Source organism: Podarcis melisellensis (assembly GCF_964234715.1).
Source record: "Podarcis melisellensis genome assembly, chromosome: 13".
NCBI classification, from domain to species: Eukaryota; Metazoa; Chordata; class Lepidosauria; order Squamata; family Lacertidae; genus Podarcis; species Podarcis melisellensis.
Genome location: NC_138545.1, coordinates 55,738,559 through 55,756,852, shown reverse-complemented (window position 1 = coordinate 55,756,852; position 18,294 = coordinate 55,738,559). Strand labels below are relative to the sequence as shown.

The window sequence follows — 18,294 nt, the reverse complement described above, 5'->3', positions numbered from 1 at the left end:
TCAAAGCACATCTGGGACGACAAGGTCTTGAAACACTCAAGTCCCAGCTGCCTTCCTTGTAGACATTAATCAGTGTCTGAACCTGTCAGGGACTCCAGGACCTTCCCTAAAAACACTGCAGTCCAATGCTGAGAGTGAGTCCAGTGAGCTACTGCTGAGTTCCACCACCATCCTGGCAGCACAAGCCCAGTGTTGGACAAGTAAGAAGACCACCCTATTTCTAGCTCAAGCACTTAAGGGGGAGTCAACAGACATCAGCATTTCTCCGGAGGCCACCACCCAGGAAGAAACCCCATGATAGGAAACCACAGGTTTAGGGAGAATCAATGGATGCCGGTCAGGCCAATGGCCTGACCCTCTTGTGTCAGAAAATCCCCAGCAGCACAGGAGGACGCCTGCCTGTGTGACAGCTTGAGGCCCCCTACTTCTGAGGGGGACCAAATCCTACTGATGAGGAAGAAGGAGGACTCCTCACATGCCCTGGATCTGGGACCGGGAGGAAAGGAGCAGCTAAACTAGCTCTGCTAGGGCCTTGCCAGTCCTGAAGCAACACAGCAACCTCTGGATGGCTCCCCAGAAGTTCCAGAGGCCCTCTTATGCAGGGGTGGTGGGAATGGAACAGTGACCAGGACTATGCAAGCTCAGGCTCTCTGGTCAATACAGTTTGCAATATACCGTATTTTTCGCACCATAAGACGTACCTGTCCATTAGACGCACCTAGTTTTTAGAGGAGGAAAACAAGAAAAAAAACTATTCTGAATGAAACAGTGGGTGTATGATTTTTGTGGTTTATGCGGTGGCCACAGACATGTGATTTGCCGGTGAGTTTGGCAAAAATCCTGAGAATCCATGTGGATCTGTGCTTTGTAACCACATTTTTGTGCCATTGCGGCCCCACACAACAGTGGGTGCGTGATTTTTTGGGTGCAGGCTTAGTTGTTGTTTGAGGACTATCCCTGCCTCCAGGTCTGGTCCTGACCGGAAGGATACTGGAATCCGCAAGAGAAACCCACATGACCTGAAAGTGTTGCTGTGCAATGCCTGGTCAATGATGAATAAAACCACTGCCAACCACGACCTGATTGTGGATGGAGGATTTGTCTTGGCATGTGTGACCTGGTTGGATGAAACAGATAGGCCTGTCCTTGCTGCTGGTTGTCCACCAGGTTTCTCTTATGCACAGCAACCCAGGTCATGTGGGCTGGGGGGGGGGGTTGCAGTGATTTTTAGGAAGTCATTAGTCTGCACCAGGCATCCTTTTGGGAAGACCCAGTTTTCTGAGTGCATGCTCTGGAAGTTGGGCAATAGGGGCAGTACAGGATTCCTTTTGGTGTACCGACCTCCCCGCTGCACCAAGGATTCCCTGCCAGGGCTGCTTCAGATCATGGCGGATATGTTCCTGGAGACACCTAGTTTGGTTGTCCTGGGGGATTTTAACATCCACGCTGACACGACCTTACAAGGGGCCGCTCAGGACTTTGTGGAACGCATGGCCTCCATGGGGCTGTCCCTGAAAAAGTTTGGCCCAACTCATAGCCATGGACATGCCTTAGACCTGGTGGTTACATCTACGGATGTTGGTGATCTGACACTAACTAAAAGCGAAACAAAAGAAATGCCATGGTCAGATCATTTCCTGGTGCAACTGGACTTCTCTGCGACCCTTCCCCTCTGCAGGGAGGTGGGACCGATTCGGATGGTCCGCCCCCGCCACTTAATGGATCCAGTTGGCTTCCAGAGAGTGATAGGAGATGTTTTATTCCAAGATGATGGCCTTTCAGCTGGTCCGCTGGAATGCAGAGTTAACCAGGGCTATAGACTCTCTGGCTCCGAAGCGCCCTCTCTGATTGCATGGAGCCCGGACAGCCCCGTGGTTTCCCCCGGAGCTGAGGGTGATGAAACAGTCGTTGAGACGGCTAGAGCGCCGGTGGCGGAAAACTCATTCTGAATCAGGCCGGGCAAGGGCTAGAGCTCAACGTCGAGCCTACCAAGTGGCAATGGTGACAGCGAAGAGGGCCTTCTTCATCGCCTCCATTGCATCTGCAGAAAACAGCAGGAGGAGACGCTTTCAGGTGGTTCACAATCTATCAGAACCACCTGCACCACCGGGGCCTGGTAGGGACCCCAAGATCTCCTGCAATGCTTTTGCAAAGTTTTTTTGCAGATAAAGTTGCTCAGATTCAGAAGGAGGTAGACTCCACCGTGGGAGCAGGGCCAGGGCAGGGGAGTGCTAGAGTCCTGTCTATTGTTGTTACATGGGATCAATTCCAATCTGTTACTCCGAGGATGTGGACAGGCTGCTTGGACAAGTGAAACAGACTACCTGTCTCCTTGATCCTTACCCATCTTGGCTGATAAAAGTGAGCTGGGAAGGGCTGGGCGATGGGCTTTGCGGGGTGGTGAATGCTTCCCTCTGTGAGGGAGCCTTCCCAGACCCGCTGAAAGAGGCGGTGATTAAACCGCTTCTTTAAAAACATATTTAGACCCGGCCAATATGGCCAACTATTGCCCAGTCTCAAATCTACCATTCTTGGGCAAGGTGATTGAGCGGGTGGTTGCTGAACAACTCCAAGCACGCCTGGAGGATGTGGACCATTTGGATACCTTTCCAATCGGGATTCAGGCTTCACCATGGGACTGAAACTGCCTTGGTCGTGCTGGTTGATGATCTAGGATAGGGACAAAGGTGAGAGCTGTTTCCTAGTTCTGCTGGATCTCTCAACGGCCTTTGACACCATCGACCATCCTTCTGGACTGTCAAGAGGGGCTGGGAGCTGGGGGCACTGTTATACGGTGGTTCCGCTCCTTTCTCCTGGGCCGTGTCCAGAAAGTGGTGTTGAGGGATGAGTGTTCAGACCCTGGGCTCTCACTTGTGGGGTGCCTCAGGGTTCCGTCCTCTCCCCCATGCTTTTTAAAATCTATATGAAGCCGCAGGGAGAGCTCATCAGGGGGTTTGGGCTGGGTGTTCGTCAGTATGCAGATGACACCCAGCTCTACCTCTCTTTCAAATCAGAACCAGTGAGGGCCATGAAGGTCCTGTATGAGTGCCTGGAGGCGGTTGGAGGATGAATGGCGGCTTACAGATTGAGGTTGAATCCTGACAAGACAGAAGTACTATTTTGGGGGGACAGGGGGCAGACGGGTGTGTGGGATTCCCTGGTCCTGAATGGGGTAACTGTGCCGCTGAAGGACTAGGTGTGCAGCCTGGGAGTCATTTTGGACTCACAGCTGTCCATGGAGGCGCAGGTTAATTCTGTGTCCAGGGCGGCTGTCTACCAGCTCCATCTGGCACGCAGGCTAAGACCCTACTTGCCCACAGACTGTCTCGCCAGAGTGGTGCATGCTCTAGTTATCTCCCGCTTGGACTACCACAATGCGCTTTACATGGGGCTACCTTTGAAGGTGACCCAGAAACTTGAAAGACTTACATTGGTTCCCAGTACGTTTCTGAGCACAATTCAAAGTTTTGGTGTTGACCTTTAAAGCCCTAAACGGCCTCGGTCCTGTATATCTGAAGGAGCATCTCCACCCTCATTGTTCAGCCCAAACACTGAGATCCAGCACCGAGGGCCTTCTGGCGGTTTCCTCATTGCGAGAAGTGAGGTTACAGGGAACCAGACAGTAGCGCCCACCCTGTGGAACACCATCCCTTCAGATGTGAAGGAAATAAGCAGCTATCCTATCTTGAAAAGACATCTGAAGGCAGCCCTGTTTAGGGAAGTTTTAAATATTTAATGCTGTATTGCTTTTAACACTCGATTGGGAGCCACCAGAGTGGCTGGGAAAACTCAGCCAGATGGGCGGGGTATAAATAAATAGTTTGTTGTTGCTGCTGTTGTTTGTAACAACATTTTTGCACCATTGCAGCCCCAGGAAACAGTGGATGCATGATTTTTTAGGGGCAGGCTGTAGCCATGGACATGCGATGTGATCTGATGGTGAATTTGGGGTGACCCAATGTAAAACTCCTGAGGATCCATGGACTTTACCTCCCCCCTCCCAGGCAGCCTCCACTAGCGTCCCTTATCTCTCCCCCCCCGATCCCACCAATCAGCTGCTTCCTCTCCCTCTTGTTTGCCTTAGTGTCTTTTAGGGTGGAGCAGTTTTTTGCTCCTCCTTTTCTTCTAATTTCTCTCTTCATTTATTTAGTCTTCCTGTCTCCTCTCCTTGCAGGTTTGCTGTCTTTACCTCCCCCCTCCCAGGCAGCCTCCTTTCTTGCTAGCATCCCTTATCTCACTTCCGATCGCTTGCTATCAGTGACTTTGTTTCAACACCCACTTCCCTCTTTCAAAAAAAAAGAGCATGATCTTTTTTTTGCCCCTGGGCAATTCAGCTCCAGGGACCACAAATTTGCTCCATAAGATGCACAGAGATTTCCCCTCATTTTTTAGGAAGAAAAAAGTGTGTCTTATGGAGCCAAAAATATGGTATGTTCCTCTTGGCATTCCAAAGGTCATCAAAGTGGTTCACAAAAAAATTTAAAAATGGAACACAACAGAGGGAAGGGACCACACCAGCCTCCCAAGAAAGAGAACTTCATCCTAGCAAAAGCCACTTAAGAGAATGCATGATTGAGGAGAGAAATCTAAAAATTTCAAGCAATGATTCGGTGTTGGTGGAGAACCCAAAGGGAGCAACCTGCCCATCCTTGGGATGCTCTGAAGGACCATCCCCAAACTGTGCTGAAGACTCGCTTGATATACATCAAGATCAGGCAGGATTCCTTCCAGGTAGACAAATGAATGAGAATATAAGAAATATTCTGAATGTAATTGAATACCTAGAGGTTAAAAATGAAAAGAAAGCAGAAGTGATGTTTATGGATGCTGAAAAAGCTTTTGACAACGTCTCTTGGAATTTTATGATAAAACTACTTGAAGAAATTAATTGTGGATCCAAATTTTTTAAAGGAATGCAAGCAATATATTCAGAACAAAAAGCCAAATTAATTGTAAATCAGGTGATAACAGAAGACTGTAAGATACAAAAAGGAACTAGACAAGGTTGTCCACTATCACCGCTTTTGTTTATTCTGGTCCTGGAAGTACTTACCAGAAACATAAGAAGATCACTGGGATAAAAACAGGGAAAAGTGAGTTTAAATTAAAAACATATGCTGATGATTTAGTGATTACAGTGGAAGATCCAAAAAATTCTCTACTCAGAGTTATAGAAAAGATTCATAAATTTGGCGAAGTGGAAGGATTTAAATTAAATAGAAATAAAACTAAGTTATTAGTTAAGAATTTGAAAGAAGAAGAGCTGGAGCAAAGTATTGAGATAGAAGTCCATATCTAAGGATATGGTTAACATCAAAAAATATAAATATCTATAAAGACAACTATGAAAAAGTGCGGCTTGAGATAAAAAGAAATAAGGAGTAGAATGAACCTTTCCCTACTAGGAAAAATTGCAGCGGTAAAAATGAATGTTTTGCCAAAAATGCTCTTACTTTTCCAGACAGTCCCAGTAATGATGAAAGATGACTGCCTCAAAAGATGACAGAAGGAAATTTCCAAGTTTATCGGGGGAGGGGGGGAGGCCAAGGATAAAGCATAAGATACTTACAGATATAAAAGAAAGAGGCAGTTTTGGTATGGATTAGGGACTGGATAAAACTGGAAATGGAAGAAGCATTGGACTTAGAAGGTCACGATAACAGATTTGGATGGAATGCATACTTATGGTATGGGAAAGGAAAAGTACATAAAGGATTCTATAATCATATACCGTACTTTTCTCTCTATAACACGCAGATTTTTTCTCCTAAAAAGTAAGGGGAAATGTCTGTGCGTGTTATTGAGCGAATGTGTGGTCCCTGGAGCTGACTGGCCGGAGCGCAGAGGCGAAAATCCGGCAAAAATCCAATCGTGTCAGGGAGGAGGGAGCTCCGTGAGAGAGGAAGCGGCTACTTTCCTGCATTCTGCCTCAGGATCTTACTGCCCACCCTGTTCTGTTTTGGTTCCTGTTTGCTCAAACGGAACAAAGAGCAGGCAAATCCCCTCCCCTCCAGGCAAGCAGAGGGGAAAGGAAAGGATCGTCCTTCCTTCTAATTCCTCTCCGTGCTCCGGTGCTGTTGTGTCCAGGGAAGCATTTTAGGGACTCGCAGGCAGCCGGAAAACATGCAGGTGGGAGAGAGAGAGAGAGGGAGGGGGAGGGCTGGCTTGGGTGACTGGGTGGGGGAAAACTTTTGCCTTCGTTTTCTCCCTCCCGTTAAACCCCTCTCCTGCATTCTTAGCCAGCTGCTTCTCTGCACACCCCTCTCGTGCTCCTTGTCCCTTCTGTGTTTTTCCTTCCCTCCCCACTTAAAACGTGGTTACAAAGCACGGATCCACATGGATCCTCAGGATCTTTGCATTGGGTCACCCCAAATTCACCATCAGATCACATAGCATGTCCATGGCTACAGCCTGCCCCCCCAAAATCACACACCCACTGTTGCCTGGGGCTGCAATATTTTGCATACCCCAAACTCACCATCAGATCACATGTCTGTGGCCACAGCATGAGGCACAAAAATGATACATCCACTGTTTCATTCAGAATTCCCCCCCCTTGTTTTCCTCCTCCTCTAAAAACGATGTGCGTGTTATGGTCAGGTGCGTGTTATAGAGCAAAAAAATACGGTAATTAGGAAAAATGGGAGGGGGAAAAACAATGAAGATGATTTGTATTGTTGATTTGTTATGTTGAATTTGTTAATAATTTTGTTTTAAAAAAGAACACTGCAATGGCCTTGCTGGATCTGACCCTGTTTCCAACATTGGCAAGCAGAGCGGGGAGGTGAAAGCCCATGACTGGCCTCCATTTGCAAAGCTCAGAACTTGGCATAGCAATCTCTGCATATTCCCACCCCAAGATCTCCCGCTTGATCTTCCTTACCATTCATCAGGTCCAGAATGAAGCACAGCTTGTCAGGGGTGTGGAAGGCGTAAGTCATGCACACAATGAAAGGGCAGTCCTGGGGGGGAGAGAAAGCAAAGGGTTTCTGTCAAGCAAGATACTGCCTTCCTGGCCCCTCCTGGATCCAGCAGGTAGGCACAAGGTACAAGTTTATGGTTTGCTTTTGGTACTAAGAAGCAGCAAACCTTTGCAAGACCAAACAGCCTCTGAAAGAGTTGGATGCTGTGCTGCCTTGTCCTGATTCTTGCCTAGAAGCATCCTTAGTTCACAGAACCATAGGACTGTAGAGTTGGGAGGGACCCTGAGGGTCATCTAGTCCAAACTCCTGCATTACAGGAACCACAGCTAAAGCATCTAGGACAGGTAATCATCCAATCTGTTTAAAAACCTCTAAGGAAAGGGAGTCCACCACCTTCTCAGTCTGTTCCACTGTCAAATGGCTCTTACCCACAGTAAGTTATTCCTGAAGTTCAGTTGGAATCTTCTTTCTTGTCATTTGAATCCCTTGGTATGCTTCCTGCCCTCTGGAGCAGCAGAAAACAAGCTTGCTCCATCTTCCATATGACAACCCTTTAGATATTTGAAGATCAAGACCTCCCAGTCTTCTCCTCTCCAGGCCAACTTCCCCCTAAGTTCAAGGGGGAAGAAGAGCTGGCCAGACCTGGGACCTGCCACCAACTGACATCCTCCAGTCCTAGTCCCAGCCCCTACATCCTACATGTGCCCCCAAGTTTGCCGCATAACTGCTTTGAAACTGCTTTGAAAAGGAGGTGGAGGCCAAAGGGCTGAGACCCCACCCTTTACAGGCAAGCCATACTTTGACCATCACCTCTAGGCAGGCCAGGTTGCAGCCTCATGGGAACCAGCTGCTGACTCCCAGTAGATGCCTGCTCATTGTGGCTGTCTGCTGTGGGAAGACCGCGTCGTGATTCCCCAAAGACTCCGTCAACGCGTCCTGGAGGCTCTGCACGCTAGCCACCCGGGAATCATCAAAATGAAGGCGTTAGCTCGGTGTTACGTCTGGCGCCCTAACATGGACGATGCCATTACTGCCTGGGTTTCCGCCTGTCAAGCGTGCCAAGAATCGAGGCCTGTGCCACTGGCAGCTAAGGGACACACCTGGGAGACGCCCAAGACACCCTGGTTGAGGGTGCACATCGATCTGGCCTGATGACAGGTGCCCTCCAGCTTCCATAATCCCTGGTCGTTGGCCATGCTGGCTGCTGGGGATGCTTGCTGGGAACTGGAATCCAAAATCAACTGGTGGGTACCAGGCTGGTAAAAGATGCCATAGGAGACACAGATGCCTGCACTGAGGGAGGACAACCAGGCAAAAGCATTTGAGAGGGGGCAGGTAGTGGGGCTTGGTGGCTCTTGCAAGGCTCCTGGGCAGCTTCTGGACAACTATGTCCCAGCAAGGAAATCCAAGTTCACAAGATTTTTTGAATTATTAGCTGGCTCTCAACAAACTCTCAGTCTTTGTTTTTCCTCATGGAACGACAAGACCAGCAGTGGAATATGAGAAGCTTGGCTCAGACCCATGACCCACTGTCCATTTAGTTTTCAGATGTACAGTCCACCTCAGAAAGCCTGGCTTATGGATTCATAGAATCACAGAATTGTAGAGTTGGAAGGGACCTGACGGTCATCTAGACCAACCCCCTGCAACGCAGGAATCTCAACTGCAGGTTTGCATCATAACACACACCTTAGTCCACTGTTTCACACAGTAACTAACCAGCAACTGGTGTTCAGAGATAGCTGGAGGTTCCACTTAGTCATCATTGTTATTAGACTTTTCCACCATGAATTGGTCTAACAATCCCCTCCCCGTTTTAAAATTCCTCTAAGCTGGCAGCCATCATGACATCTTTTGGCAGTGAGTCTCATCAATCAATTATACATTCAACCTCTTTCACAGGATCATTGTGAGGATAAAATTATGTGAAACGAAATAGAGATGCCCACCCTGGTGCCTAGGGATAAGAGGGGACAGAAATATAAATGAAGCATAAAGTAAAAGTCTCCACACATTCCCTCAACTTCCCAATACAAATATAGGTCTGAAGTTTCTCTGAAGGGCTTGTGTACTCCTATATAAGATCATAACTCTCCTGAAACTCAATGGATCCCTTAAAGGAAGGACTCAGTGGCAGAGAACATCAGAAGAGCCTGGCCTGGCTGTTGGATCGGTCCAATGGCCCGTGTAGGCCAGCATCTTGATCTCATAGTGGCCGATCAGATGGCCTAATAGGAAGCCCGCAAGCAGGACCCAAACACAAGGGCACCCTCCCCTCCTGCGGTTCCCATCATTTGATATCAGAAGCATTACTGCTTCAACCAGTGGAGGCCCATCATGGCCACCATGGCTACTAGCCATGATAGCCTCCTCCTCCTCCATGAATGTATCTAATGCTCTTTCAAAGCCATCCAAGTTGGTGGCCACCTCTGCCTCCTGTGGGAGTGAGTACTTTTTCAGAGCTGCCCTGAATCTTCCAATAATCTGCTTCATTGGATGTCCCTGAGTTCTAGTGTTATAAGAGAAGGAGAAAAACTTTTCTGTATCCACTGTCTCTTCTTACTCAGCTCTTCTCTAAACTAAAAAGTCCCAAATGCTGCAACTTTTGCACACAGTGGAGATGCTCCATCCCCTTGATGATTCCTGTTGCCCCTTTCTGAACCTTTCTCTGGAATCTCCAGATAGGGTTGAGAGAGACCTGGAACGCTGCTGCCAGAGTGGCAAACACTGAGCTGAATGGGTCAGTGGCCTGACAGTATCAGGCAGCTTCCTAAGTTTCTGGCCCAGATAAATAACGTGCTATGAATTAGGGTACCAAAGTGACAGTAGGCCCATCTGCCCACGAACCTCATTTGTTTCGCTCAGCAGGCCTTCTCTGGGACCTCTTTGCTGGGCTGGGGGGCGGGTAGTGCTTCATCTGTGCACACAAAGACTTCTCTCCACCATTCAAGATTTTTTCTCTTTCTTTCCCCCTTTGGTCAAATTGTTGATGAAAAGCAGAGTCCCGTGCACAGCGGAAGGATGAGGAATACGTGCCACATACTCTATATTGCTTTATTTACACTTCAAAGCTGGTATGTTACAGAAAAACATCTTGCCTCTGCCGGAGCAGAAAATGCATCCTCTCTCCTCTAAAGCACGGAGAGAATCACCAAAGTGAAACTGCAAAGAACAGTGAAAAACAGGAAACCAGTGTACATCACATCCAGTCTCCCTTTCCCGTGGGAAACTCCAACAGCAATTGACTGTGGAATGTAAACACCTGTCTTGTGACAAGCACTTTCGCTGCACAGTGAAAGAGAGCAGAAACCAACATCCTCCCCCTTTCTGTGAACATCACTGGGCAGCGTGTTCGTACAATATCAGTACAAACCCAACTTCTGCACATAGGTACAGTGTTGATCCCTTGATACAATCTTGGACAATACATCAGCAGGAATTTCATTACCTGGCATATAGGACACCGTTACGAGTCCTTTCTGAATACGTTCCCTAGCATGTTGTAACTTCAATTGCAAGTGCTTCGTGCTTTGCTTACAACCTTCAGAATTCAGCAAAGCCAAACATGCTTTGTTGTCCTGGTAAACCTGCATTGGACATTTGACAGGAATTTTCATGTCTTTGCACAATTGTAACAACCATTCACAATCTTTAAGTGAATAAGACAGTGCATTCAGTTCAGCTTCACAAGTACTTAAGCTAACTGTTGTTTGCTTCTTGCATGACCAAATAGACCCTGATTGTACTTATAGCAAACTCCAGACGTACTTTTCCTGTCTGTAGTGTCACTTCCAAAACTTGCATCTGCAAATATCTCAAGACCACCAGACTTCTGATTGTTAAATCTCAGTCTGTAATGCATAGTGCCTTTCAAATAGCGCGCTATGCGTTTCAGAGCTTTCCAATCCTTAACACTAGGATTGTTGACTTTTCTGCTTAGCAGATTACAGCTAACAGCAATGTCTGGTCTTGAACATCTGGCAATGAAGTTTAGCTTGCCTAGCACACTTCTGTACAGTGTAGTGTCAGAAAATGCTTCTTCAGTGTCTTCTACCTGATAACCTGTTGTCATCGGTGTGTCTACAGGGTTAGCATCCATCAGGTTTAGTTTGCTTAACACATCAGCAATTTTCCGTGACTGGTGTACTAGAATGTTACCATCTTGATCTCTATTTCCAGAGATAGGTAGTTGTTTACCTCACCAAGATCTTTCATGTCAAAGTGCTCTTTCAGTTGAGCTAGGGCGTTATTGTACATTGTGACATCCTTCCAAAAGAATAAAAGATCATCAACATAAAACAAACAATACAGTTTCTTTTGCCCCTCCTCTTTGACAAATACACATGGATCAGCTTTCCCTTGCTGAAAACCTAGAGAAAACAATACTTCAGTGAGTTTTGTGTGCCAACACCGTGCACTTTGTTTGAGACCATAAAGGGACTTTTTCAGAGCACAAACAAATCCCTGTTTTACCTGTAAGCCATCAGGTGGAAGCATATAAAGTGATTCATCTAGAGATCCGTACAGAAAAGCTGTATTCACATCATGGTGACTAATGTGTAGATTCTCCTCTGCAGCTAGCTTGAGCATAAGCCTAATGCTTTCATACCTCACTGTGGGTGAGTAGGTCTCGTGATAGTCTTCACCTGGTACCTGTGCAAAACCTCTGGCTACCAATCTGGCTTTGTGTCTGACTATCTTGCCATTTTGATCAGTCTTCGCTTTGAAGACCCATTTGCTTCCAAGCAGTTTCATTCCTGGAACTACTGGAACAAGCTCCCATGTTTTGTTCCTTTCCAAGGAATCAAGCTCAGCCTTCATGGCATTTAACCATGGCTCAGCTTCCTTTGAATCCAAATCCTGGATTTCTTGGAAACTTGAAGGTTCAAATACCTTCTTGGAGTTTTTAACAGCTGTTACTGCTATCTTAGCAAACTCATCAGCAAATCTCTTTGGAGGTCTGCCTTTTGTGGCTCTCTGTGACCTACGAATTAGCCTTAAGTCTTCAACACTTTCCTCTTCCTTCTTAGGAGAAAAACGACCTATTGTGAACAATGGTTCTTCCAATTCTTGATCAGAGCTTTCAGAGGGTCGCATAGAGGCTTTCACACTCTTGAAATCCTCTGAATCACCCGATTCAGTTTCAGACTCAGAATCAGAACCTTCATCAGTGGGTGTGGGTTGTTGCGGTTGCTTTTGCTGTTGACTATCCTCAGTCTCATCACTATCATCAGGATAACATTGGAAAATGCCCACATTCTCCCCCCACTTGGCATTGTACTCAACACTTCTTGTGAGCTTAATTGTCTTAGAGTCAGTCATCATTATTCTGTAAGACCCTTTCTGATAACCAAGAAAGATACCATGCAATCCACGCTTGTCTAACTTGGAGTTTTGTGGTGAGTGAACTCACATGTCAGAACCAAAAATTTTCATGTGTTTGATGTATGGCTTCTTGCCAAACATCTTCTCATAGGGGGTACAACCAATCGCTGAAGATAACCTGCGATTATAACTGTAAACAAAACATGAGAGAGATTCGGCCCAATAACTCTCTGGAAGGTTGGCATCATGCAGCAAGGTTTTTAACCCTTGAAGCAATGTCTGATTTGCCTGTTCCGCAAGTCCATTCTGCCATGGCGAGCGAGGACTAGACAAATCGTGTTGAATTCCTTTCTCAGTCAGAAAAGCTTCAAACTGCTGAGAAGTGAATTCTCCCCCGCGATCAGAGAAAAGAGTCTTTATCTTCTTGCCATGCACATTTTCCAACCAAGCACAGAATTCTTTGAACCTAGGAAAAGCCTCTGATTTCTGCTTGAGATTGTACACATAAATATATCTGGAAAATGCATCAATGAGAACCATGAAGTACCTATTTCCACCCAAAGAGGGCGCTAGTGGTCCAACCAAATCAGCATGAACAACCTGGTATGGTTCTGTAGCTTGCCTACTAGACACCTTACCTTTCGCAGCCATTTTTACCTTGTTTGCTGCGCATGCCTTGCACTTCATGTGGTACCTGCAGGGTTTAATAGTCATACCTTCAACCAAGGCAGGCATTTTAGATACTGCCTCAAAATGCAAATGACCGAATTTTCTATGAAAATCGTGAATACATTCTGCATGCAAACTTTTGTTAGAACCTGCAATGCAACAAGTGTCATCCTGCACAACATCATCATAATACAAAACAAACAAACGATCAACATATTCAGCATGCAATACATAATCGTTTTTCTTTGTGATGGTGCACTTCTTGTTCTTGAAGGAAACGTTAATTTTCCGCTCATTCAGCTGTCCAACGCTGAGCAGATTATGCTTGGCATCCGGCACATAAAGCACATTCTGTATCGATAAGTCCAAACTGTGAAGAACAACAGTTCCGTAGCCTTTACTGGGAATTGTGTGGTCATCCGCCTGGTGAATTGCACCTTCCTGCGGTGTAAAAGACACAAACAGTCGCTTATCGTTGCACATGTGGTGGGTCGCCGCTGAATCAACAACGAAGAAAGATCTAGACGTCTTCTGGACCTCTGCAACCTTTGGAGTGAAGCGTGAGACCATTGCCTTGTGCTGCGTTGTCCTGGACACCGGACCTTTGCCTTTGCGCTGGCCTTTTCCACGCGATGAGCTTTCGCTGCGCTGCTCTGTCTTGGCCCTGGGATATCTACATTCCCTCTTCATATGGCCTAGACGTCCACACGAGTAGCATTTCACTGCCTTCAAAGCTTTGGCGCCATCTGGTGGTTCCACTGCACTATGGGATGACGTCTGTGAAGTCTCCCCCTTGCCCATGCAGCTAGCACCCCGGCGATCTGCTTCATTCTGAATCACGGCAGTAACATAGTCCACTGTCGGCTGAGCAGTTGGTTGTACAGCAATCTGAGTTGCAACAGACTCCCAACCTGAACCCAAAGATTGTAGTATCATGAAGGGATACACAGCCTCTGGAAAGTTGAGTCCTCTCTGTTGCAGCTCATGTCTCAGATTCTGCATCTCCATCAGATGTATACGCACATCTCCACCTTCAGCAAGAGCCATATTATGCAGCTTGTTAAAGTAAAACATAGTGGATCCAGCTTCTGTCCTCAAGTGAGCCTCTCTCAAAGCGTCCCAAATTTCTCTGGCTGAGGTCTTATCACGCAATAGACAGAGCTCTTCTGGGGATACTATCAATGTAAGAGTTCCCCTTGCCTTAGAATCCTTAGCTTCCCATGCATCTGTAACTGGAGCTGGGGGGGGTGTCTGTAATAACTTCAAACAGACCCTCTTTCCGCAGAATAGCCTCTGCATAGAGAACCCAGTCCGCATAGTTTTTCTTATTGAGCTTAGGAATCCCACAAGCATCCTGAAGGGCCATCATGACTCTGGCATTAGCCTTCTGCGTCATTTCTGCTGCTTTAAATCTTGCTGCGTCATTGCTGCAGCTGCTTTATTCCAAAAGCGCTTTTAAAAGTTACTTTCGATTTCCCCAGCATAGTAACTTGATCCTTTGCCTGAGCCCGGCAAACTGCTTTAAGAGTTCAAAGTCCAGCCATAAAGCCATTAATTAGAAGCTGGCAGGCTGCCCGGAGCAGTAGCACATACCTCATCAATCATCTTGACGCGCAGAGCAGATTCCGATCCGATCTGTCCCTCTGAATTCCGATCCTTTGTCGGCCCTCCGATCCGACTTCTGGGCCCATAACCATGTGTTGATGAAAAGCAGAGTCCCGTGCACAGCGGAAGGATGAGGAATACGTGCCACATACTCTATATTGCTTTATTTACACTTCAAAGCTGGTATGTTACAGAAAAACATCTTGCCTCTGCCGGAGCAGAAAATGCATCCTCTCTCCTCTAAAGCATGGAGAGAATCACCAAAGTGAAACTGCAAAGAACAGTGAAAAACAGGAAACCAGTGTACATCACATCCAGTCTCCCTTTCCCGTGGGAAACTCCAACAGCAATTGACTGTGGAATGTAAACACCTGTCTTGTGACAAGCACTTTCGCTGCACAGTGAAAGAGAGCAGAAACCAACACAAATCACCCCACTGCAAACCTCTCCTTCTCTGATTTGCTGCCGCTGACAAAGTAGTTTCCTTTCCAAGGAGTGATATATTTGGCAACTGAGGCCCAGATGTTGGGCTCCCCCCACCCCTTCACCAGCATTGTGAGGCACAGAGGAGCCTGTAACAAGACAACTGGTGGGTCCTGGACTTATTTCTCAGCTTGCTCAGATAAGCCCCACTGCATGGACAGGGGAATGAAAGTCAGGAGAGAGTAGCTGAACAAAGGCTGGTAGGCCTGGCAAAGGAGCTGAGCCACTAAACAATACATGGCATGACCCCAGGAGCCAGTCAGACCACCTGGAGGGCACAAACCGGCTCTAAAGCATTGCAAAGGAAGACACCCCAGCAAAGGTCAATATCATTATAGTTTCTTCAATTTATTAGTTTCCCAACAACTTGCACTTAAAAACACAGACATAAACATGTTACACCATAGTAAGGTGAATCATAGAATCATAGAGTTGGAAGAGACCACAAGGGCTATCGACTCCAACCCCCTGCCAAGCAGGAAACACCATCAGAGCACTCCTGACATATGGTTGTCAAGCCTCTGCTTAAAGACCTCCAAAGAAGGAGACTCCACAACACTCCTTGGCAGCAAATTCCACTGTCAAACAGCTCTTACTGTCAGGAAGTTCTTCCTAATGTTTAGGTGGAATCTTCTTTCTTGTAGTTTGGATCCATTGCTCCGTGTCCGCTTCTCTGGAGCAGCAGAAAACAAACTTTCTCCCTCCTCTATGTGACATCCTTTTATATATTTGAACATGGCTATCATATCACCCCTGAACTTCCTCTTCTCCAGGCTAAACATGCCCAGCTCCCTTAGCCGTTCCTCATAAGGCATCGTTTCCAGGCCTTTGACCATTTTGGTTGCCCTCCTCTGGACACGTTCCAGTTTGTCAGTGTACTTCTTGAACTGTGGTGCCCAGAACTGGACACAGTACTCCAGGTGAGGTCTGACCAGAGCAGAATACAGTGGCACTATTACTTCCCTTGATCTAGATGCTATGCTCCTATTGATGCAGCCCAGAATTGCATTGGCTTTTTTAGCTGCCGCGTCACACTGTTGGCTCATGTCAAGTTTGTGGTCAACCAAGACTCCTAGATCCTTTTCACAGATACTGCTCTCAAGCCAGGTGTCACCCATCTTGTATTTGTGCCTCTCATTTTTTTGGCCCAAGTGCAATACTTTACATTTCTCCCTGTTAAAATTCATCTTGTTTGTTTTGGCCCAGTTCTCTAATCTGTCAAGGTCGTTTTGAAGTGTGATCCTGTCCTCTGGGGTGTTAGCCACCCCTCCCACTTTGGTGTCATCTGCAAATTTGATCAGGATGCCCTTGAGTCCATCATCCAAGTCGTTGATAAAGATGTTGAATAAGACTGGGCCCAAGACAGCACCCTGTGGCACCCCACTAGTCACTCTTCTCCAGGATGAAGAGGAACCATTGATGAGCACCCTTTGGGTTCGGTCAGTCAGCCAGTTACAAATCCACTGAGTGGTAGCATAGTCAAGACCGCATTTTACCAGCTTCTTTACAAGAATATCATGGGGCACCTTGTCAAATGCCTTGCTGAAATCAAGGTAGGCTACATCCACTGCATTCCCTTCATCTACCAGGCTTGTAATTCTGTCAAAAAACGAGATCAAGTTAGTCTGACATGACTTATTTTTCAGAAATCCATGCTGACTATTGGTGATCACAGCATTCCTTTCTAGGTGCTCACAGACTGTTTGCTTAACGATCTGCTCCAGAATCTTCCCTGGTATTGATGTCAGACTGACTGGGCGGTAATTATTTGGGTCCTCTCTTTTCCCCTTTTTGAAAATAGGGACAACATTTGCCCTCCTCCAGTCTGCCGGGACTTCGCCTGTTCTCCAGGAATTCTCAAAGATGACTGCCAGTGGTTCTGAGATCACATCTGCCAGTTCTTTTAATACTCTTGGATGCAGTTCATCTGGCCCTGGAGACTTGAATACATCTAAACTAGCCAAGTATTCTTGTACTATCTCCTTAGTTATTCTGGGCTGTGTTTCCTCTGCTGAATCATTTGCTCCAAATTCTTCAGGTCGGGCATTGTTTTCTTTATCGGAGAAGACTGAGGCAAAGAAGGCATTGAGGAATCATAGATTCATAGAGTTGGAAGAGACCACAAGGGCCATCGAGTCCAACCCCCTGCCAAGCAGGAAACACCATCAGAGCACTCCTGACATATGGTTGTCAAGCCTCTGCTTAAAGACCTCCAAAGAAGGAGACTCCACCACACTCCTTGGCAGCAAATTCCACTGTCAAACAGCTCTTACTGTCAGGAAGTTCTTCCTAATGTTTAGGTGGAATCTTCTTTCTTGTAGTTTGGATCCATTGCTCCGTGTCCGCTTCTCTGGAGCAGCAGAAAACAAACTTTCTCCCTCCTCTATGTGACATCCTTTTATATATTTGAACATGGCTATCATATCACCCCTGAACTTCCTCTTCTCCAGGCTAAACATGCCCAGCTCCCTTAGCCGTTCCTCATAAGGCATCGTTTCCAGGCCTTTGACCATTTTGGTTGCCCTCCTCTGGACACGTTCCAGTTTGTCAGTGTCCTTCTTGAACTGTGGTGCCCAGAACTGGACACAGTACTCCAGGTGAGGTCTGACCAGAGCAGAATACAGTGGCACTATTACTTCCCTTGATCTAGATGCTATACTCCTATTGATGCAGCCCAGAATTGCATTGGCTTTTTTAGCTGCCGCGTCACACTGTTGGCTCATGTCAAGTTTGTGGTCAACCAAGACTCCTAGATCCTTTTCACATGTACTGCTCTCAAGCCAGGTGTCACCCACCTTGTATTTGTGCCTCTCATTTTTTTGGCCCAAGTGCAATACTTTACATTTCTCTGTGTTAAAATTCATCTTGTTTGTTTTGGCCCAGTTCTCTAATCTGTCAAGGTCGTTTTGAAGTGTGATCCTGTCCTCTGGGGTGTTAGCCACTCCTCCCACTTTGGTGTCATCTGCAAATTTGATCAGGATGTCCTTGAGTCCATCATCCAATTCGTTGATAAAAATAAAAAAAATTCCTTCGAGTAGCACCTTAAAGACCAACTAAATTAGTTCTTGGTATGAGCTTTCGTGTGCATGCACACTTCTTCAGATACACACATAAAGATGTTGAATAAGACCGGGCCCAAGACAGAACCCTGTGGCACCCCACTAGTCACTCTTCTCCAGGATGAAGAGGAACCATTGATGAGCACCCTCTGGGTTTGGTCAGTCAGCCAGTTACAAATCCACTGAGTGGTAGCATAGTCAAGTCCGCATTTTACCAGCTTCTCCTCTGA

At 46.7% G+C, this 18,294-nt stretch overlaps 1 protein-coding gene across 6 annotated transcripts in view; it reads right to left on the bottom strand.

Moving 5' to 3' along the window:
* The window catches only part of GRK3 (G protein-coupled receptor kinase 3), a 159,316-nt gene that overhangs the window by 26,724 nt on the left and 114,298 nt on the right, over positions 1-18,294 (bottom strand). For all 6 annotated transcript variants that reach the window (XM_081884596.1, XM_081884598.1, XM_081884595.1 and 3 more), the window contains one exon: positions 6,884-6,962. In XM_081884596.1, coding sequence (XP_081740722.1) covers positions 6,884-6,962 — 79 coding nt within the window. The remainder of the gene's footprint in view (positions 1-6,883; positions 6,963-18,294) is intronic.